General features: G+C 37.2%; 2 protein-coding genes across 2 annotated transcripts; one reads left to right on the plus strand and one right to left on the minus strand.

The window, feature by feature from the left end:
• Nucleotides 1–99: 99 nt before the first annotated feature.
• LOC306861220 (cholinephosphotransferase 1-like) lies at nucleotides 100–6,535 on the plus strand. The gene is made up of 8 exons (XM_079403367.1): nucleotides 100–521; nucleotides 1,762–1,909; nucleotides 2,205–2,346; nucleotides 2,442–2,526; nucleotides 3,903–4,034; nucleotides 4,197–4,355; nucleotides 4,471–4,596; nucleotides 4,711–6,535. Exons 1-8 carry the CDS (start codon nucleotides 276–278, stop codon nucleotides 4,825–4,827), a joined length of 1,155 nt encoding a protein of 384 aa, XP_079259493.1. The 5' UTR covers nucleotides 100–275; the 3' UTR covers nucleotides 4,828–6,535.
• Nucleotides 6,255–22,683, minus strand: LOC306861219 (N-acetylglucosamine-1-phosphotransferase subunits alpha/beta). Its single transcript, XM_079403366.1, has 21 exons — nucleotides 22,365–22,683; nucleotides 22,040–22,125; nucleotides 21,677–21,796; nucleotides 20,657–20,707; nucleotides 20,176–20,372; nucleotides 19,856–19,920; nucleotides 18,850–18,984; nucleotides 16,592–16,753; nucleotides 16,306–16,485; nucleotides 15,953–16,123; nucleotides 15,268–15,391; nucleotides 14,927–15,133; nucleotides 13,401–14,428; nucleotides 12,790–12,989; nucleotides 12,416–12,635; nucleotides 11,599–11,712; nucleotides 11,282–11,367; nucleotides 11,097–11,195; nucleotides 10,849–11,016; nucleotides 8,513–8,603; nucleotides 6,255–7,418 (listed from the first exon to the last, which is right to left on the minus strand). The coding sequence occupies exons 1-21, from the start codon at nucleotides 22,494–22,496 to the stop codon at nucleotides 7,347–7,349; spliced, it is 3,708 nt and encodes a 1,235-aa protein (XP_079259492.1). The 5' UTR covers nucleotides 22,497–22,683; the 3' UTR covers nucleotides 6,255–7,346.
• Nucleotides 22,684–23,167: the final 484 nt, after the last annotated feature.

Below are 23,167 nucleotides of genomic sequence, written 5' to 3' on the forward strand. Positions count from 1 at the left end.
AGTCTACGCAGTTTATGCAACCGGGCCCCAGGAAGCCCCTGGTGGTCGGACACGGTACAGCACTCGTTCAAAATTCCCGGTTGCGTCCTCTTCCGGACCGCAGTTTCCTGCGCCTTTCCGTTGATCTGCTCTCAACTATTAGGAACGGAGGAGACCGTCGGTTCCGCTCATCAAATATGACTCTCCACACGTAACCGCCGCATGCTAATGCCTTCATCTAAGTGGACACCTGGGAATTCGGACCAAAGCATTGCATTGACCCTGCCAAAAGAGCGATGATAATGCCTCAGTGCGCTTGTCCGGAGCCGCTGTCAGCTGTCCAGCTCAAGCGCCTGGAGGAACACAAGTACAGCGCGGCCGGTCGCTCTCTCTTCGAGCCGCCCTGTCAGATATACTGGAACTGGTTGGTCCAGCAGATCCCGACTTGGGTCGCGCCGAACACGCTGACCATCACTGGACTCCTTATTAACATACTAACGACGGTCATTCTCGTGTATTACAGCCCCACCGCCACGGAGGAGGTGAGTTCAGACGCCAGTGGAACTTTGAGTGACAACGTGACGTGTTTTGTTCTATTTAAATGCCCTGCCACGTCAGTCTTAAAAATAAACATTCATATTTCGAACCTCATTGCTTTCGGTGGTGATGAACAAAGGTGCTAAATACACCCAAGTAACGTTTCGTGACTTAATGTTTGTGCATTTCTGCTCACTGTTCCTTGTAGTGCATTGGTTTATTGATACACGTTATGACAACGATGTATTATGGCGCACTGTAAGCAGCTGCTTTATCAGATTTATTGACTGTGCAGACCATTAGGCTACTATTTGTTATTTTAGCTGTTGACCCTCTATTTGATTCCGGGCTGCACTGTGACCCCATGTCACAGTGTGTGTATGTGTGTGTGGACATACCCTGTGTCATATTTCCAGAATCACAGACTATAGTCCACTGACAAAGTCCAGATTCCACTGTTTATTGCTATGCAGTTCTGGAGATTGCTGCTGAATGCACAACTTTAACCCACCTGTTGCCAGGCTGGAACACAGATAAAGGGGGCTTTGAGTAAACTTTGACCCAGAGAAGCTTGAATAGGTCAAGCAGCCATAGTAATAATACAGTTATTACAAAATAATATTATAAAGTTATTATAATTAAGCAATTTTTGCACGAAGAGTGCTGCTGTATTGAATTAAAGCACAAGGCCATAGGTAATCACAACTGTGCTGATATTCACTACTACAGGATGGCTATGAGTGCTTTTATCACCTTTAAAAAAGTTAATCAAATTAGAGGACTTGAACACATTTTTCCTAAGCCTAATAAGTAGTCGTGTAATTATAATTTTATTGTAAACATTAAGCTTTGCCATCACTGGAATAAGTTACATTTTTCAAATATATTAAAGGGATTAAAAATGAAAATTATGATTTACACACCCTCAAGCAATCCCATTCTTTCAGACAAGTACAATCTGAGTTCTATTAAAAAAATGTCTTGGCTCTTCCATGCATTATAGTGGCAGTGAATGGAGGGTCAAGATTTTGAAGCGTCATCTGCTGGAATGCCACTCTGTTGTGAATGAGCGTGCGACAGTTAGCAGAAGCTACATTATGGTTTATAAAGTTTTGTATGGATATAGATATTTTTGAACTGCAAACAATTCTCAAGAAAGAGCATTTAATATGATTTAGAAAAATTATAATGCCTCATTGACAGTGTACTGTTCTTTATGTTTTATTTCAAATCTACTCTTTCCAGGCTCCAGGTTGGGCCTTCTTTCTCAGCGCCTTAGGTCTCTTCATCTACCAATCACTGGACGCCATTGATGGAAAGCAGGCCAGAAGGACCAATAGCAGCTCAGCTCTTGGGGAGCTCTTTGACCATGGCTGTGACGCCGTTTCTACAGGTATAACCAGCTAGGCAACCTTTCGTCATTTAGTTATGAGTAATATTTAGTAGTGTGCTCGTTAAGCATCATTAATGTTGTTTAACACATACAGTTAGTGATCGTAATAAACGTCTTTTGTTTTGGCCTAGTAAACAACCACCTAGCAACACCCCACATTCATAATCTGTTAAAAAATTATCTAGTTTTTATAGATTTACAATAATCATATTTAAGTTTTTTTATTGGACACTGGCTAATACTTTCATTGATTAACAAGTGTATTAACAACACTCTAATTGGATTGCTGTCTTAGTGTTTGTTGCCGTGGGAACATGTATATCCTGTGGGATCGGCACTCACCCTAACTGGATGTTTTTTTGTGGCTTCGTGGGCATGTTCATGTTTTTCTGCGCACACTGGCAGACATACGTGTCCGGGACACTCCGCTTTGGATTGTGAGTGCACTTACACCATATTCGACTGAATTTTCTGAACCTGTCTGTGTGATGTTTTTATTTAACTGTATTGTATTTTCAAATGTTTTCTGCAGGGTTGACGTGACAGAAGTCCAGATTGCTATTGTAATCATGTATTTGATGACAGCATTTGGAGGAGTGAGTCTTTGGGAGACTATGGTATGTGATTCACCTTCTTTAGCATCACACTGAGCCTCTGAATTTTCTCTCGTTCACAACGTTTATAAATTCACCCCCATTATAATCACTGAAGCGATCAACGCTGGAACGCTCCATTATGGCCAATCAAAAAGTGTCTGTTTTTGATTTGATGCAGAGATATGATTTTAATTCCAAGTATCATATTTTGTGAACTGACTGCTATTTTATTTGATATATATTTAAATAACTTATGACTGTTATATCAAAGTCAGCTTGTGATGTTGCTGGCCTACTAATTAAAAATCAATCAAAATTTTGCTTTAAACCATGTGCACACTAGGGCTGTCAATACAATCATCAATACATATTGTAATTCTTTTCCCCCATGATTTCACATCTTTTTATTAAACAATTATGATCAGAATATTATTGACTTGCAGAATAATTATGCATGCAGTATATATATTAATAGAATAAGAATAATAAAATAATATTAATATCTATTAAAGTAAACAAATATCACATCTTATATTAATTTTATTTACATGTTTATTCACAATAATGAAAATTATACATTTCAGCGAAGATATCAAATTTTTTGTTAATATTAATATGTTAATATTTTTGTTTATTTATATATTTATTCACCATACTAACATAATAATACACTTGGGTAAATATGTCAGATCTTTTTATTAATAGGTATTCACAATAAAAACATTCTAATATTAAATATAATAATAATAACTATACATATTAATTTAAATTTGAGTAAATATAAATATAATATTTTATTAGTAGTTATTTACGTTAATAATAATAATAATGATAATACATTTAAGTTAATATATCACTTTTATTAATATTTTTGTTTGTTTATTCACAATACTAACATAGTTTTGGGGATTTTGCATGTTTTCACAAAAACATTCTAATGTTAAATATAAATATAACCTCAATTGCAATGTGACATGCAGCAGGTGCTTTCAGTGTAAACACAGTGTCAGAAAATTCTTTTAAAGGGGTTCTACAGACTTCATATATTTTATTAAAAAAAGAAAACTTTCAAATCCTCCTAAACTGTGACAGAGCCCCATTTCTGAGTGTGTTCTTTAAGTAGACCTTGTCTTTTGCTCTCTGCCTCCTCTCTGAGGACAGACTGTGAAAAGGTAAATATAGGTAAAAACTGCTACTATGGCTACCAGTCACCCATAGACATGGCAAAATAAAAAAGGCAGATCAACACGCAGATCAATCTTTTCTAACCTCTCCCCATTTTATCAAGCATGCTCAGAGCTTCAGCCCCACCCCTTCCCAGCACCCCTGCTCACATGAGACACAATATAAGAGCTATTCTCATATTAAAGACACTGATTTCTCATTCTTTCACCCAGGTCCCTGTTCTTGGTGTGAATTTGCAAACCTTTCCAATTCTCGGCATTATCGGTGGCTTTCTGTATTCAACCTATAACTACTTCTACGTCATCCTGAACGGTGGTGTGGGCAAAAACGGCTCAACTGTGGCAGTAAGTGGTTTCCAGCAGTGAAGTCTTCAAAGTAGTTGTTTTTGTTGCTATTGCAGTCACGTTTTTGGCACACTTCTGCTTATGATAGCCAGATTTAATGTAAGGCAAAGTAAAAAAAGTGGTCTTATAGGGTGATAGAGTAACAGTGCACGTCTTCCTCAGGACACTAGTGTATTGTCTCCTGGTCTACACATCGGCCTCGTCCTCTCTCTGGCCTTCATCATCTTTAAAAAGTCCTCCAGTCAGGTTTTCGAGCACCATCCTTGCCTTTACTTCCTTACCTTTGGCATGGTGATCGCCAAGATCTCGAATAAGCTAGTGGTGAGTTCTGCTGATGCTGAAGAAGTCAAAATTGTTATTTGGCCCTTGTAATCATGAGCTTCATCATTTACATAAACAGTTATCCAAAATGCATCAGGTATGCTTTCTTTTACAGGTGGCCCACATGACCAAGAGTGAGCTTCATCTTCCTGACACAGCCTTTATTGGTCCTGGACTCCTCTTTCTGAATCAGTATTTCAACAGCTATATTGATGAACACATCGTGCTTTGGATCGCCATGGTGAGCCACAACCATTAGTGGGTCAAACCACTGTGCTTTCAAATGCACCATATAGCAAAATGTTTTCTGAGTCAAAACTAAACAAGTCTGTCTTTTCTACAACACGATGTTTAGGTGCTGTCCCTGGTGGATCTGCTGCGCTACTGCACAGACCTATGCCTGCAAATCGCCTCCCACCTACGAATCCGGGTTTTTAGCATCACACCACAGGGCCACACACATAGAGACTGACAATTTGCCCGGCGGAAGGAGGAAGCGGGATCTAAGGATGAAGACATTGTCCCGCTTCTCAAACTAGAGCAGGAGAGCCCCACCAACCAAAACCGCAACGGCCTTGACAGTGTGACCATCACAGACTAACAGAACTGAACGTTTTGCCAGGTTTGACCAGACCAGCTCGTATTGTTTTCTAACCACACTACTGTACACTAGAATATATCACTGGATGAAAAGAAAGCGTTTAGACTATGTACAAAATGTGGCCTTGGGGGCCCTTGCCTTGAAATAGTTCATTCTGTGTGGGAACACATTAGAGATACTTATTTTTTATTCAAAGGATAAAGAAGGAAAATTGGTGGGAAAATCAAACTTTGAATTGGCCGAAAAAGTTTGCATAGAATCATTTCTTCAATTTGGTCAAAGATAGTGATGAGCAAAAGAATCAAAAAAATAATGGAGGGAACATGTTTGTTTCACAACAGTATCACAGTAGATATGTACTTTGCTTTTTTGGGGTTGATCATGTTTGTCCATTTTTAACAAAAAAGGGAAGCTACAACTGCAGTTTGGGCATCAGTTGCTGTTTTTTAAAACCAAGTCCATTTTCTACATCGTAATATCTATTTCATTTAGGCCCATTTTTTATGTCTAATCTGGATACATAAAACAAAAGCAAGTATTACAAACATATTTCTCAGCCTGATATAGTCGCCAAACTGCCAAAAATATTTTACACCACAGAACGTTTTATACCATTCTGAATTTTTAATGTCGATAAAAAAGCAGCTATTTGTAGATCATGTGACACTTTATAGAAGAAAATAAGATCCAGAAAAGAAAGCTGCCCAAACAGCCATTGTAGCTTTACGTAAACCTTTTGTGATTGTCCAGTGATTACAGTGTAATTATTTTAATAATCTGACTCAATTTAGTGTGAAATTAAGTCAAGCCTGTTTAAAACAAAAATAATTGAAAGAACTTAATTGTCAAGGATTGTGGCTGTGTGCTGAAAACGGACTCATCTCTCCACCCCCTCCCAAGTCACCCAATCCCAGTTTGCTCAACTTCCTGGTTGTATGTTTCACTTCCTAGAGCTTGAACTGAGCACAAACATAGTTTTTGGGCATTGCCTTTAGCTTGGTTTTGAGGGATTTTGGGGGGTGTTGATCTTATGATGCACTCTCTGCCTGCTTAGAATCATCTCCTCCCAAAGGGCTAATAAAAACAATACATTTTGTGTGATTTGAATAGAGCATTGTCTAAAGTCCATTTCTTACGTGTTTTGGGGTCTTCATACGATATTAGCTACATTTCCTCCTTCTGGAAGCAAAAATCAATGACACATAACAGCAAAGAATGTGACTCAACAGGAACAGCTACATTTGCTTGACCAATAAATATGAAGCCAGTCGATGACATTTCAAAACAACAAGGCATATCAATGCAGTCATGAAAGATTTTTAATTAACATATTTGGCCGTTTCATTACACGTCGGCGTTCAGATTATGTTCTTATTTCATTATCAAATTAGGCACCTGGTTGAATTTACAATCGACACAAAAGTGGTAAATTGTCAGTTGTCATTTAAAGACCAAAATAAGTGTATTTTGACAATTTTAGCAACATACATTTCCAAAATAAAACAAAGATATGCTTGTACATTACAATTGTCTTTTCTAACATAATAAAAGTAAACAGGGAAATTCACCCCAGAACAGCATTACGCAAAGGTTTGTGGTCAGTAGTTGTATTGTTTGAGCAAGCCAAAAAACGATTCCCTTTAAAGGACAAGGGAAGGTGAAGAGTTAATTAATACACACCAGGGCCACAGGCGGTGGCATCTGAATTTCAGACAAAGTCAGTATTTAATGTCCCACTAAGAGACAATCATGTGAAGGACTTCAAGCAAAAACGACATGCAGTTAAAAAGAGAAGGAAATGGCTCATTTTTGATGATCCTTGCCCAAATTTCCAAGTATCAAGATTGCTGTTCGGTTTTAAATATGCTCCTGGAGATTTTGTGCCACTTTGGAATAAGCAAGAGTGAGAAACAGATTAAGACAAATGCAAAAAGCCAATCGCAAGGCCAAGAGTTCCAGCCGTGCATCAGAATCCACTGCTTTTATTCACGTGGAAAAAAAAGGCACTGGAAGGAAAGACAGGACAAAGAGGGCAAGAGAAAGAAGAACAACAACCCTTACCCTTGACATTCCCTTATAAATTAAAATTCAAATTAATACAATTCAAACATGTAAGTTAATATGGCAACACACTCAATTTGGGCCACTGAGCTCAGTTCACATTTAATACACAACCTGGAGTGTGATCGCAGGCCGAGAGAAAATCGCTCGCCTCGAGGGGCACAGTGTGTCTCACTAGTGCCCCTTTGTGGAGGAGGCCTGCGCTTGAAGTTTCCTCATCAACTTCATCCAGTCACCTCCAAATGGGCAATTTTATCTGACCCCATTAACAGAAGTACAGCTGTGGTACTTCATATTCACACAACACAACCTCTGAAAGAGGAATAACCTCATACTCGCTCGGGGTTTGCATCCTTGCTGACCCTGCGTCTGGGGAAAAGCCACCGTTTCAACATGATCAGCTGAGGGACAGAAAGAAAAGGAAGAGGAAGGAGTGTCAACCAAACCTGTTATGAATGCTGCTAGGCAACTTGTGACAGACACGTGATACGCATACAGTATAGAAACAAGATCAACAAGACTATACCATAAAGACTAATTGTAGAATAAAACAGTATTCAGTTTAGATTCAGAGAGTAACTATGTGATTCTAATTAATCTTTATAAATTCACTACTTTTTTTTTTTCTTTTGATAATTGATTCAGAAAAGTTTGACAAAGAAACATGCATCAGTGAACTGATTTTTTCCCCACCCCTTATGGAGACGTGCTTTTTAAAAAATAAAAATAAATCTATTATTACTTTTTTCATTTAAAAAAAGTACTTTTCAACTTTATAAATGTTTTTCAAAAATATCCATATTTTACGGAGCCCTTTATGGGACATGGTGGTGGGAAAAAAATTCAGGGGAGGAGGAAAAAATATTTTTCAAATGTTTTGCGTTCATTTTAAGTAGCACTTCAGAATCCCTAACAAATAATACAAATAATAATAATAAATTCCATCAAGAGAAGCAGGATGTGGCTACACGAGTTAATGAGGAGGCTGTAAATCTGTTCTGAAGATTGTAATCAAGCCTGTTAATGTGATCGTCTGTCAGAGACGAGGATGCAGCCAAACATGACATGCGTTTACATGCATGTACGGCAGCAGAGGAAGCACCCACTGATAATGTACCATCTCCATATTTGTACTTCTAGTGAGTATACACATTACTGTTCTGTCAATAAGGACAGACGAAGACACACTGGTCTTTTAAAAGGTCACCGTGACCATTAACCTCTCCAAAAGACAGAAACCTGACCCCGCAATTAATAGTGTGACTATTTGCTGCAAGCTGCCTGGTTGATCAATCATCAGGATGATATTTTTGCCTTTACCATTTCCTTAAAAGAACATAGAGGGTTGCTGGGCAAAATTTGATATATTAATTGCTAAAGGTAATGAGACTAGCCAGACTCCACTGGACTCTGTTTGTTTGTGTGTGTGTGAGACAAAGTGAAACAAAGAACTAGAGATGGTGGACAATGGACATGTAAGATGAACCGAACTAACCTGCTCTGCAAAGAACGACATGACAGTGAAGACGACTAACGTTACCAGCACACAGTGGGTCCAGAACTTCAGCTTGTCCCTGTATATTCGCCTGTGAAACAGAAGGTCAAGATTGGTTAGCTTGTTACATGGTAGATGCAATAACTACACAATCTGGATCCAACAAGCATCATTATACATTGATAACACTGTAGCTTAAATATGTATTTCATCAGAGTACACAACAATTTTTGAATGGTTGTCATTTTGTTTTCCTGCTGCTCCAGAGTGAACAGAAAAGTTTTGAATAGATCTCCAGGTATAGAACTCGTTACGGTGAAACTCCAAAAGTGAAGGAAATTGCAAAGCCTTTTAGAAACACAAGAGTCTATATCATATATTTAATATAATATAATGTATCCTAAAATACACTCTACTGTGCAACAGTTTGGGGGCAAAGGTTTTATTTTTAAGTCGTTTATGCTCACCAAGGCGGTCTTTATTTGTTAAAAATTACAGTAAAACCAGTTATATTGTGAGAAACATTTCTTACTATTATTATTATTATCATCAATGTTGAAAAAAGTCAGTTAATATTTTTTGTAAAACTATTGTTAGTAGCTTAAACTTTTAAAAAATATATATTTTTCATGATCAATTTTATGCAGTAAAGTAATTTTCTGAATAAAAGTATTAATATAAAATAATATAAAAATATTTTTTAGAAATATTATTCAAAATCAAAACAAACATCATTTCAGAAAATTTTAACTGTAATGACAAAAGTCAACTATGTTTTCCAAGGTAAATCAATTTTATTTAAATTCTAAAATCTATTTTGAAGGTAAAACATTTTTAAACTATTTTTAAATTGATAAATATCACAATCAAATGATCTGATTTCATATCAAATTATCTGGTACATAAATACGTTTATTGACCTTGACGTGCAGCTCTGCAGTCATACATTATATGACTTTGGTTTGGTGGACAAGTTAAACTAAACAATTTTGTTAAAAAGGATAATATAAATAAAATAAATACATTAATTAAATAGGATAGATGGATAGATACGATTTTTAATAATATAATAGATCATTAAAAACATGCCCGTACAGTAATGGTGAGCACATTCACTGCTGTCAGCATACAAGGGCAGGAATGGTGATGCTGCCTTAACTCTTGCCAGATTCAAAACGGTATATTTATCAAGACTGTGATTGACAGTTCACAGTGACTCCAGTTCTGATGTCACGCAGCAGGCTGTCGGAGGTGAGAGGGTGACAAGGTGACATCATCATCTGTGAGGAACACAGTCAGTTACCCTTTTGTCACCGGCATGTGTTTGTGTCTGCCAGAGCCAATCTGCAGACACAGAGCTTTTAAAATCAGCCTATGAGGCTGCTCAAGCCTGGCAGTGCCCAAAAATAACACCTTGCCCCTCAGGTCACACACCTCTGATGGGGCTTTACGAGGCATCTGGGAGTAACAGAGAGCCGCTCTGGCTGGTTGAGCATGAATGGCGTATGCACTAGTCATAATTTCCAGCCTGTAACCCTCCAAAGGAGTGACAGATACATAAACCCTTCTTCAACCACCTCCCCATTCCCAGAATTCCAGACTGTGTTGACAGCTATCACCCAACTTCACACAGCGATGACAGGAAGGAACATTTACCAGTATTCACAGGAGTAAAGCAACAGAAACAGGCTATAAATCACACACAACTTCATGTAAACAGACTTGTGAAACTCATTACAACAAAACCAAATATATCTCTACACCAATAAACCATTATATTCAGGGACTAATGATCTGAAAAGTTGTGGAGACACGTTATAAATCTCATCAGGTTTAAACACTGCCATTTGAAAGCTTAAAGTTTACTCAAAATGATGGATGAATCATTCAGTGATTCAATCCACTCACCCTCATGTTGTTCTAAACCCATATGACTTTCCCATATGCCTTTGAAACACAAAAGGAGATATTTTGAACAAAGTGCCATTGGGACAACATGAGGGCGATTTAATGATGATTCTTTGGCTACAGTTCAGTTTTTACATCAGTGTTTTATGTAAACAGATTTTTTTTCTTTACACTACAATCAAGCATAATAAACTTCTTTATTTAGGTTTAATGGCTGCTGTGCCTTTACTCCAACACTTTTGTTCTTTATTTTTCATGTCGATTAGGTTCATTACAGTTTGATATTTAACTATTAAAGCTCTTTCTGTAGAGGGTTTCACTAAACTACTCCTAGCAGACTTGGTCTGTTCTCATCTGATCCGTTCATACGTCAGATTCAGTAATTAAACCAGAGGCATGTACACAGACCTATTTGAATAAATTCTTACCACTCCTGCAGCTCTGTCATGTGGAGGAAACGGTTTCTGTATTCCCTGGGCAGCTCAAACTGAGAGGACAATGGGAACATTGACTCATAGAAGTCCCTCAGTACAGCTTTGACTGTGCCGGCATCCTTATGGATGTGGTCAATATTGTCATTCAGGCAGATAAACTTCCTGTAGGCCAAAAAAGGGTTAAAGTGAGATTAGGCTTCCCAAAGTGTGCAAAAAACAGGAACAAAAGCCCCTGAACGAACCTAGGGTTCTTCCTGATGTCATCGAGCTGCCCCACCACATGGGAGACATTAGTCCTTATCATCTTAAAGGCGATCTCTTCCTCACCCATAATTTCAAATCTGAAAAGAACAAGAGCCTGCATAACTAACCCGGTCTCATAAGAGATGCTGAAGAGCTCCAGCTGAAGTGGTAATGAAAATCCTACTTGTATTTATTCTGGTCCTTGAAGGCTTTGTGGATCCTCTCTGTGATGGGTTTGCAGTGGATTACTAAACCTTTTGTGACAGGCGGCTGTAGGAATATCAAAACAGGGATTTTATTTACAGTACCAACAAATGCACAGACAGAAGAGCTGATAAGACAAGACTTCTGCCAATCATGACAATTTTATAGCGTACAGCCTAAAGCTACGCATGAACAAGGTGTTGATCACTTAAATGTTTTGTGAGATTTTATAGTCTAATATTTGACTTGTATACTTGTGTTGGAATATTTATTAAGACTCTGAAGAGTGCCTCTCACCATGCTGGGGTCGTAATAGGCCTCCAGGGTGGGGCTGACAGTATGGAGTTGCGTGAGGTTGGACGGAAGAGTCTTTGAGCAGTTTATAAGCATCTGCTCCAGACTGGTCAAATCCTGTTTGGAGTCAAATAAACAGACATGGCTTTCCACAACACATGGGTATGACAGACAATCATGTGGTGACAAAAAAAGAGCAATACATGCCTTGTGTTGACTTACAAAAAAAAAAAAACACTTCCTGAAGTTCTGTTGTGTTCATATATGACTGTCCCGCTTTATTGCTAATGGTTTAATTAAAAAATAAAATTATATATGCGTGTATATATATATATATATATATACACACACACATATATATACATACACACACACACATACATATTTATTTAATATAAATCTAATATAAATGTATTAAATCACAATTTACTTTATTTACATAACATATTACAAGGAAATAAATTAGACAAATTACATTAAATTGAAATATATTTGACCATTTCAAATTAAACTCAATTATTAAGTCAAACTAATTAGACTACTTATTAAACAACAGCATTTGAAATAAAATGAGACTATATTTAAATATATACACATATATACATATATATATATTTTAACTACAAAATTTAATGTAACTACATTTCAAATTAAAATAAATTAAACTATATTTAAATTAAATAAACATTTAAAATTAAATTTACATTTAAATATATATATTAAAATACTACATTTTAAATTAATGTAAAATTAAATATTTTTTTTCTAATGTAAAAATCATGTAATTTTCTCCATGCTGTAGCAGAAAAGTGGTGTGTACCTGAAGGCTTAAGGGGAGTTCATGGATACGTGTGGCCAACGTGCGAATCTCACGATCAGACAGCACGCCAGAGTGGTCTGTGTCAATTTCGTCAAACACTTCAGACATATTGAGCTGCTGCACTGCACTCATCAAGAAGTAGAAATAAGAAAAGGCAAACTGCATGTCTTCAGAGTGACGCACACGGTGGAACGAGGTTTTATCAAACTCCTGAGGAAAGCTGAAGGAGCAAGATATCAAGACATAAAAAAAAGGATATATTCATTTACTTTCATACTTTTGAAGACATCTGAATTTCGGTGGCCAAAATTTTGTATCCATAGACTAACATTAAATTGCTACACAAGTCTGTGTGTATGTGTTGGGACTCTTACGTGTCCTGTAGTTCCTGCATGATGAGTCTGTCAATCATGTGAGGCATGTGGGCGGGCACTTTGCGGGATGTGAAGCCGAACTGAGCATTCAAGAGTCTGTTGACATAGCGGAGTGAATCAGCAAATGTGTCCTGCAACCTGCGTCCAGTGGCCGTCCCGTCAGCTGCATACTGCAGTTCACTCTGTAGACGCTCCTCTTCCTGAGATGCACAAAACAGGAACAAAGATCAATGAACAAAAAAAATTATTTATTTATCTATTCATCTCTATATTTATCGGTCTTATCTATTTATATAACGAAAACTATCTATCTATCTATCTATCTATCTATCTATCTATCTATCATTAACATTTATATTTAATAGAAATATTAACTTTATTAATATAAATATTAACTTTTTTCAATAAATTACAGTTACTATAGTTATTTTATTTTTAAATTAAAGAGCATTAATGTTTTGGTTAAAAATATTACATTAAAGGTGGAAAATTACTTTTTTTACTCAAAAACTGCTATTTTAACAGGGGTGTGTAGACTTTTATACCCACTTCGTGTGTGTATATGTTTGGGAGGCATTCAGTTCAAAAAAAGTTGTAGAACCATATCTCACCTCCAGCAGATCCTGAAAGAACTTCCTCTTCTCCCATGGAAGGAAACCCCTGTCCAAGCTGGAGATGTAATACTGGAGTTTACGACCCACTGGCCGCCCGCGGAGGTGGGCTTCATTTTCTGAATCTCTCTCCTTAGACATGTTCCCTATCAGGGTGCTGTGAAGCTTAGATGCGAGGGGTTTCTCTACACCGAACAATCTTGATTGAGCCTTCGGTGTAATACCATCAATCTGGACCGGGACAAGAGACGGGGCAACACCTGGTTCCAATTTAGAGTTTTTGCTTCTTTCCTCATCTTCATTTGCTAGTTTCACCCTCACTGCCCTTTCATCCTGATGTTGACTGATTACAGGAGGCTTCTGGTCTTCATTCGAGTGTTTTGCTTGTATGTCGTGGTCTTTATTGTTTAGTAAAAGCTTAGCTTTGTCTTTGTACGGGCCCAGCAGCACTGCTTTGGTCAAATTAAAGCCTTTAATAGTAATGTCACCAAATGTTAGCTTCTCGTTCAGCTTCTGTAACTCAAGCTGCACTTCCTCAGGCAAAAGAGATTCATTTAATGCAGGCACCTGTACAATCTCTACACCGTCGCGGGCATTCTCTCTAACTCTTGGGCCTTGTTTTTCTTTGGGAACATTTTCAAACATGATCACTGGTTCTGGGGTCACCACGGTCTGTTTGGGCTCCTCGTCTTTCTCCTGCACCGGATCGGATACGTTTGATTTGGGCAGCTCTCGGGTATCCACTGCTACGGAGAAAGTCATGGTGAAGTCGTGGTTGTTGGCACCCTGAAAGGTGATGTTGTAGTGGATCTGAGTGGCATTGTGTCCAGGCAGCAGCAGCAGGTGGATAGTCTTCCATTTGTTGGCGACAGAAGTATGACGGAGCGCTGGGTTATCAGAGACCTGTGCCTCGGACACGCGGTTAGCCAGGCCTGAGAAGCTAAAATACGGTCGGAGCTCTCCCTGAGGCAGGCTGTAAAGTGTCTGGTTCCTCCGGAGTACAACGCGGTGCAATTGGTTGAAATTATCTAATAAATGCACAAACAAACAGAAAATTAGTTCAATCAATTACTACTAGACTTCTTAAGAAATACTCAAGTGGTTCTCAACCAGGGGGCCAGGAAACAATGAGTTCAGCATTAAAGGCTCACAAAAGAAGTCTGCCACATACCTAGAACAGCTCAAAATACACAGTGAACCTGTCCAATGCTATTCATTTTAATGGAAAAGATATGTCTAGGTTCATGTGTCCAGCCTTGTAGAAAGCATATAAACACAACATCTGTCTTTTATTCATTTAATTTAGTTAAATGTATTCTGATCAGGGGTGTGGCTTTGATTTTGACATTGGTGGGAACATAAAACATCCCATTAAATTAGTTTGACAGCAATTTCATGTCATCTAAAGTGGGAAGTCTTCTTAATGACACAGCACATTGTATATAGTGAGTGAGTGTGGGCCTGTTTTGTTAGAGAGTGGAGGTACTTCAGGTCAAAACTGTTGAGAAAAACAGGTCAAAACTCACCTTGTCCACAGTCACCAACATCGAACCCACATGTAAGAACGTTGCACGCTTGGTCACAGAATTTATCAGCCAACCAAGAGTTAGCGCAGCCTTGGTTACAGAAGGACATGCCTCCCAATCCTCCGAGACCACCTCCGAACTGCCAAGGGTGCCCACCGCCAATCACAGCACCGCCCACTCCTCCAAAACGACTGCTGCCTGCTGTACCTGCAAAGGAAAAAATCAAGAAATTATGAAAAGATGGGATCAGAAACATGCAATTGGTTCATAAAAGTAAATGTGAGGGTGAATGAATATTGACAGAATTTTAATTCTGGAGTGAAATGACGGTGTCAAAATACCTTGACAGTCTCCTCCATCCCAATCACATGCAGAGTTGTTGCAGGCCTTGTCACAGTAGCCATCTTTGATCCAGGAGCCTGGGCAGCCCTCAGCACAGTTTGGTACAGGCCAGGTGAGATACACCTGTGAACAGAGAAAACATCTGAGGTGATTATCAAGGCCAAATGAGCTGTAATGGAAAGATTATTCGTTTTTTTGAAACTCTCTTTTGCTCAAAAATACTGCAAAAACAAAACTGATCTCTATTTTAATAATATTTTAAAATATAATTTATTAATCCAGTCTTTAGAATCACATAATCCTTCAGAAATCATTCTAACAAGCTCATTTGCTGCTCAATAAACATTTCTTATTATTATCAATGTTGAAAACAGCTGTTTCAGGATTTTTTCCCTTTTATGATTCAAAAGTTCAAAGGAATATATATTTGAAATAGAACTCTCTAACAATTTTAAAGCATCTTTACTGCCACTTTTGATCAATTCAATGCATTTCTTTTGAATAACAGTATTCATTTCTTTAAAAAGAACACCAATGTTTTGACCGGTAGTGTGTGTATCCATAGATCTTTCATACATAAGCAAAATTTCCCTTTAAAATGTACTTCAGATGTGCATAAACTGCTAGACATGCGGTTCAAATAAACAGTCTTTCTTACAGATACAGATAGACAGTCTTTCTGACCTTTTGACCTTTAGAGTGGCTGTAGAAGTCATCAGGCCACACATCCTTCCCGAACATAACATCATCATTGAGGTAGATGAACTTTTGAGAGAGTCCTGGGATTCGGTGAATGTGGGTCTCTATGGCAGGAGAACTGAATGTAGGCAGGTGGGTTTGGTTCTGAAAAATGTCCTGAGAGGCAAACACAAACGACAACAAGACTTTGTCAATTACTGTAGGTTTTACATAAATACACCCAATATTAGTAATAGATTGCATTACAGCACAGACTAATAAACAAGGACTTCCCTTCTGGAGATCGTTTAGAAACATAAGCAGTCTTTACTGGTCATCCAAGGGTTTGCAAAGCTCACCTGGTGAGTAACCACTGAAACACGTGGGTTATCTAGGTTTAACCAAGACGGTATCTGTCCGTTGGTTACGATAAAGATGTGCCGCACCCATGGTGCATATTTTTCGATAGAACGTAGTGAATAACGCAGCTCCTCATTGTCTTCAAAGCGACTGGCAGAAACATCCTCATCCTGTTTAGACTAAAAAAAGAGGAAGACTTATGAAGTTTATTAGTTAAGTGATCACTTATCAAGCACACATTGGCTTAGTTTCCACCTGTGTGTGAAACTGTTGTAAAATGTGTACCTGTGAGATGGCGCTAAGGTCCCAGAACAGGTACGCCGGACTGACTGTGAGCTCTTTTCCTTCCAACGTCAGGTTCTTCTTGGCCTGCTGGGTGAGGTCAGTAAAATCCTGTGCTGTGTTTAGGTGGAGAAGAGCAATACTGGCCTCCGAGTACAGCTGCAACTGAGATATATACATATACAAATGGTCACTCAGCAGCAAGCAAAGCTGCTTATTTACTTTTTTATTTTTTAGTTGCTGCTTATCACAGACCGACAATTTGTGCCCTTTTCAAATCATTCCCAAGCCACTGCTAAACCTACAGTAGTAATACAGACACGTAGTAAATCGCACAGAACTGTTTACTCTTTTGGATGACGCTAATTTTCCCATCATTTCTAACTTCCTCTATCAGAAGGTTCTAGAGACACACCACAGCCATGTGACTTCCAGCATGCAGCCAAACTCCTGCGATGATGAGTTTGCTTGTACGATCAGGTTTCCCTCAAAACAAGTTTTATCACAGTTTTATCAAGTGTAGTGACACTGCAATCATCACATTAGGAAAAAACAACCTGCAGAACCCAAATAGTTAAGGGGGGAGTGTTTGTGTTTATAGGTGCATATTTTATGTATAATATAGACAGCAGGCTAAATCAAAGGTTAAAGCTTAATTAGTTAATATTTTATTACAACAAACTATTCTGAACCAAAACCCTAAAACAAAAGTTTCTGCGTATTTATAACCAAGACATTTTTTATGAATAGATTTTCCAATTGAGGACATCCCCAAGGGGACAATTTGCAAGATTTAGCTTACTTCTGGAGACAAATTTGTCCCTAACCTATAACTAAGTAGATTCCCCACACACACTTCACAGGCGGTATTTCTTGTGTAACAGTGTGTGCATTGGACAGAGGTCAAGGGAGAGCTTTCATCAACATTGCAAACAGGCTAACACGCACTATAAATATTAGCCATCTCTCAACACTCAACTTCTCGCTCACTCTCTCGCTTTCTTTATCTGTTCCTCAGCTTCATCCTCTGCTATATTACCTTATGTGACCCACATTTGGATTGTAGACATACAATACTAAAAGGAAAAAAAACCTACAGAAGACTCTCCATCTTTCCGATTGGAATACAATAATGAGCAGATTGTTGTGGAGCTGTGGAAATTTCTGTTAGGAGGAGGACAAAAAAAGCGTAAGATAAGAGTTACAGAGGGTATGCAAGCGAAAAAGCAAACAAATACATGAACAAAAGCAAGCAGCATGAATGAAAGCAAGAATGAAATCAAGCAAAAGCTAAATAAGCCAAGAACACACACACAAAAAAACAAAAACAAAACAAAATCAAGAAACAACAAATGGAAAAAACAAAAGCAAAAACAAACTTTTGCAAGTAAGATTAAAGAAAAAACAATCAAGAACAAACTAAAACAAGCAAAACTGAACAAAAGCAAGAACGAATGAAAGCAAACAAAAGTGATTGAAATCAAACAAAAGAAACAAAAAAGCAAGAACAACCATATGCAATCAATAATAAATGAAAGCAACCTAACCAAGAATGAACATGAAAAAACAACAGCACATACAAACAAAATCAAGGAAGAACAAAAACAAGCAAAGACAAACAAAAGCGATCAAGAAGGTAAGAGTGAAAGAAACAAATTAAAGCAAAAAGAAACAAACTAATGCAAAAATAAACAAGAGAAAGAACAAACAAAAGCAAGCACAAAGCAAAGAAATGAAACAAACAAACAAAAAAGTATTGTGAGACATACAGAGCTCTGTGGGGAAATAGAGGAGAGATAGAGATAGAAGGTCATCTAAACCCTGATGCCTTTTCCAAGTGCAGGCTGGCACCAGGCCATTTCAAACAGTTGTTGTACTGTTAACCCCCCCGTCAGGCCGCTCAAGTGTCACTGTAATACCCTGAGCTCTTATCACATGACCGCAGACAGCAGGACGGAGCCCAAACATTGCCCTAACCAATGAGATAAACACTGAGATCCACAACACGCAAAACACTGATTATTATTTTATATATCCTTGGATGGCCAACGGTTATGCAGCTCGACACGACAGCAATAGTTCAATAAGACAAATATAGTAACTTCATTGGGGTTGTTGATGGATTAAGGCCTTAAAAAGTTCTCTGCAAGACTCAAACTAGAATACGCAGACAGTCGTGTCTTTCTAATGGATCTTGTGTTCCACCTTGTGGTCATTTCAAACACTGCATTCTACTGATTGCCTTATTTGAGAGGTTTTACCTGTTTGATTTTACTGGTCACCACAGCTGGTAGTTTGACCCTGAGCTGCTCAGTTTCCTTCAGTGACGCTGGGAACCCGCTCAAATAGGCCAGAGTTTGCATGCGGACCAGCCCCGGAGCCTCTTTATCAGTCGTCTGTCACAGAAACACGCGTTTAGACTCCACGAGTTTCACAAGGATTTGTTTTAAAACCAAAAACTTTGCGTTTCACACAAATATGATGTAATCCATTATAATAACATGTGAGTGTCAAATAAGGGTCACCTACAAAATGTACAGTGATGTGGGTTGCCGGGAACAGGCTCAGGAATGCTAATAAAACATTCATCAAAAGGAAATTGTAAAAAAAAAAAAAAAGTTCCTCTTATTGGTTAAAGCATTACCGTAGACATCATACAGCAGACATCACAACCACAACAAAAAAAACTTCCCTTTTATGTGAATGACTGATATGTAAAAGTAGCACAAGTTTTTGGTTTTGTACTGTTTTACTTAAATTTGGGTGTGGGATATTCCTGCTCATGTTCCCACATTTTAGAAGGTGACATACAAGAAACAAAAGGGCAATCCATTGTTTTCACATGCGTTTTGCATTTATTGGATTATCAAAATCAGTGTACTTTTAGTATTATTTATATACTTTTGTAGTATTTATTAATATTTTGAATTAGATTTTATTTGTATATTTTAATATTTTGTTAAGTGATTGTCATTTTTATTAGTTTTTTTCTTAGCTATTATTTTTAATTAAATTACATTTTTATTTCAGTTTTAGTTTGAGTCATTTTAGTACTTAAACATATTTAATTTCAGTTCGCTGCCAATGCAAAAAGTTTTTCTAAGTTTTCTACGTTTCTGTGATGTCATATATCCACATTTTGCTGAAGCTGGAATTTAAAATGTCCGGGTGTTGTTCCGTTACAAGAAGCAAGCTGGAATTTCTAACGCTCAGTGTGAGTGACATGGAAAGCAGAATTAGTGTTAGTACAGCAGTTATTTTTCTCACCAGATAACCTCTGCTGATGGAGTGTGTCAATGAATCCTTCAAAGCATCTGTATGGGCTTTTTCAGCTGTAACAGGACATCAAACTAATGTTAAACTAACACTGAATCAGTTTCGTCCCTGTTAATGGACAATAAATGATGAATGTATGTAATTCTTAAGAGATTGCTTATATGAATAACATTTACCAATTATAAATTTATATTATATAAAGTTGTATTTTTATTCACAACTTTCGTTTAGTGTGAGACAGCATGTGAGTCTACTCTATACAGTATGTAGAGCCATACTCTATAGAAATGAGAAGTAGGTCATAATTGTACCTTCACTGTGGGAGTGGAAGAGAAGAACAGACACGCTTGAGGAGGGGTGGAGAGGTTTGGCCATCTGTAAGAGTTGTTTTGCAGTGGAGAATGCTGCTGAAAGTGTTGGCAGCTCCTTCAATGTGATGTTGACAGGAAGGGATGGATCCAGCACCAGCACAGGACCCATGATGCAGTGGGACAGCAGACATTCTGGCCTATCACAGGGCACACAGACTGAATTAAAGCTCTGATCTAGCGCTAATCTTTATGAGCGATAAAGCCATTCACACTATTATTCTGTAGTGCAGCAGTTGCTTTTGACACAGGAAAGCTCTGGTGGCATAAAAAACAACTGTGGCTGTGACAAAGGCCGTGGTTGCTATGAAACAGGAAATGTATAAACCGCACAATATTTAGTTTGCTTCATGTCCTGCAGACACATGCATAGGAAAATAATTAAATCAACTTTTGCTTAATTCTACTTATTTAAAACACTCACCTTCCCTTAGGAGCTTCAGTTATTTCAGATGCATTTTTTCCAAGACGCTCCCTAAAAAAGCAGCACATAAAACACTTTTAAACATCTTTAAGCAAATTTGCTCTTCTGACATTAATAGTACTGTCAGTACTGCCAAATAAACATGGGTGTGTCGCACCATACTACACATACTAAAATACAGGACACAATAGACTCTGAATAGAAACTGAACATACAAACATTATATCTGCATTTTTATTAGCTGTGGATACAGTGGACAAATCTTTAAAAGCCACGAGGTGTTAAACCTTTGACCCTTACTCAAAATTCTATATTTACAATCTTTTTTTGCAATAGACAGGTGTGCAATTATAAACATGTTGTTTGAATAAAATAACAAATCCTATACTATATAAAAATATAATAAAATTAAAAATTAGGATTGTTTTCTTTATGATTTAATAATAAATAGTAATCCTATACTATATAAAAATATAATAAAATTAAAAATTAGGATTGTTTTCTTTATGATTTAATAATAAATTTATCAAACAATTAAATGAATACCATCAAATTAACAGCATGCAGAATGTGGCAAAGCACGTCATTCAAAATACATTGTTTTGAACAAAAAATTATAAAATAAATGAATACAGTACTATGATTAGTAGTAGTGGTGGTGGTAGTAGTAGTAGTAGTAGAAATAATAATGATGATGATAATAATAATAATAATAATAATCATAATCTAAAGTAGAAAGAAACATTATATATTGTTTCCTTTATTATTTAATAATCTATTGCCATGCAGAATGTTTAAAACTATGTGTAATTCAAAATACATTGTTTTGAATAAAATTAAAATAAAATAATAGTAATCGTAATAATACTGTTGTAAAAGTAAAAAAGGACACATTATGATTTATTTTCATTTCAAGCGGTTACACAAGTACTATCAAATTTCTCCTCAATCCCAATCTCTCCTTCGATGAGGATAAATAAACACTACACTAATAGTGTGTGTGTTTTACGGGTGGGGTACCTCAAGGCCTTCTGTTCTTCTTCCAGCTGCTGTCTCACAGCACGAAGATCCTTCAGCAGGTCCGTGTCTGTGCCGTTTACCCAGGTGTAAACCACATCAATAGGCATCGGCAGGCAAAGCCTAGAATTAAACAAGCATATGAAGCAAGGTAGGTACGTGATTCCAGGAACATATATATGAAAAGATGTATGTTTTTAAGTCATGCATTTAAAACATAAAAAAAAAAAAATCATAGTAATGACAGAGTGATATATTAGCTGAATTTTAGTCATTCTCAGATGTGCCCTCTTAAAGAGTGATCAGTTAACACAGGGCTTTATTACTGTGCATGAATGAAGCTGGTTTCATTGATCTGTTGCTCACCTGGTCTGAAAGGACTTTCCTGCAACATTATCTCTGTAGGAATCAAACAAAACATGGTACTGATCTCGACTCCACTCTAACACAACCTGCAAACCAAAGAAAACAAAACCAGACAGTTAATACACAACACCAAACCCTTACTAAAAGTGTCTAAGTTTGATTTGCAACCACTATGTAACAGGTCAGAGTCAGATTGCACAATCAGCTTTGATCAGTGATCAGTGATTGACACAGTATGCAAAGATAAGAGGATACATGCATGGCCTGAATGCGAATCTTATGAAGACAGTATACTTCTAAATGTTACCCTAGTTAGTGTACATACCTCCCCAAACTGAAAAGCAGACACTATCATGAGGACTAGTCCTCCGAAGCACAGGTACAGTCCATAGCGATGAGACAGACAGGTGTATGTCTGCCGCTGCAGCAGTTTAAACACCGAATTAATGATCAACATGACTCTCCCCGGCCATCAACATCTCCTCCTCCACAAACACTTAACGAGGACACATGTTTCCTTCGGTGAAATTAAAAATAGCTTCATTACACTAAAACAAACTGTCAGATAATCGCATGCTCAACAATCAAACGCTGTAGTTCCTCATTGGGAGTGATCAGGTGATGATACGACGCTGAGTTCGTGTGGATCTATGGACATGACAGACTCGCTGCCGCCCTCTATTGATTAGGAGGACGATCACTTTATAAATTAAAATAATAGGCCGACATTTAAAAAGCATTATAAATAATCATATAAAATATTATAAAACTTACATAAAATTTACTTACATTTTAATTAATTATTTATTTAGATTTTAAATATTTTTATTTTAGGCTATGTAAAATTGTTTTAGAGACTCTTGTCAAATTAATAGAACTTTATAGAACCATGAGTGTTTGTCCTCCTAGTCAATATGTAATATATATATATATATACACACACACACACCATCAGAGAGAATGCTTATTTAACAATCAATTTAGCATTTTATACAAACTGTCATATATTATTTAAAAACTATAAAATAAAAATAAAAATGTAAATTTATAAAACTGTTTAAAAAATGTGTGAGTTGTGAACAGAAAGTTAGCATAATAATAATTCAATGCTCTTTTTTTTTTTTTTTT

The sequence above is a fragment of the Barbus barbus genome (assembly GCF_936440315.1).
Source record: "Barbus barbus genome assembly, chromosome: 42".
Classification (NCBI taxonomy): Eukaryota; Metazoa; Chordata; class Actinopteri; order Cypriniformes; family Cyprinidae; genus Barbus; species Barbus barbus.

Bases quoted from the DNA above. Each gene is read 5' to 3' on its own strand.
- LOC306861220 (XM_079403367.1), top strand. From the start codon at position 276: ATGATAATGCCTCAGTGCGCTTGTCCGGAGCCGCTGTCAGCTGTCCAG. The intron at 1,910-2,204 runs GTATAACCAGCT...TTGCTGTCTTAG, and splicing joins CTGTGACGCCGTTTCTACAG to TGTTTGTTGCCGTGGGAACA. The intron at 2,527-3,902 runs GTATGTGATTCA...TCTTTCACCCAG, and splicing joins TGAGTCTTTGGGAGACTATG to GTCCCTGTTCTTGGTGTGAA.
- LOC306861219 (XM_079403366.1), bottom strand. From the start codon at position 22,496: ATGTTGATCATTAATTCGGTGTTTAAACTGCTGCAGCGGCAGACATAC. The intron at 8,604-10,848 runs GTAAGAATTTAT...TCTGTTTCACAG, and splicing joins ATGACAGAGCTGCAGGAGTG to GCGAATATACAGGGACAAGC. The intron at 7,419-8,512 runs GTTAGTTCGGTT...TCTGTCCCTCAG, and splicing joins TGTCGTTCTTTGCAGAGCAG to CTGATCATGTTGAAACGGTG.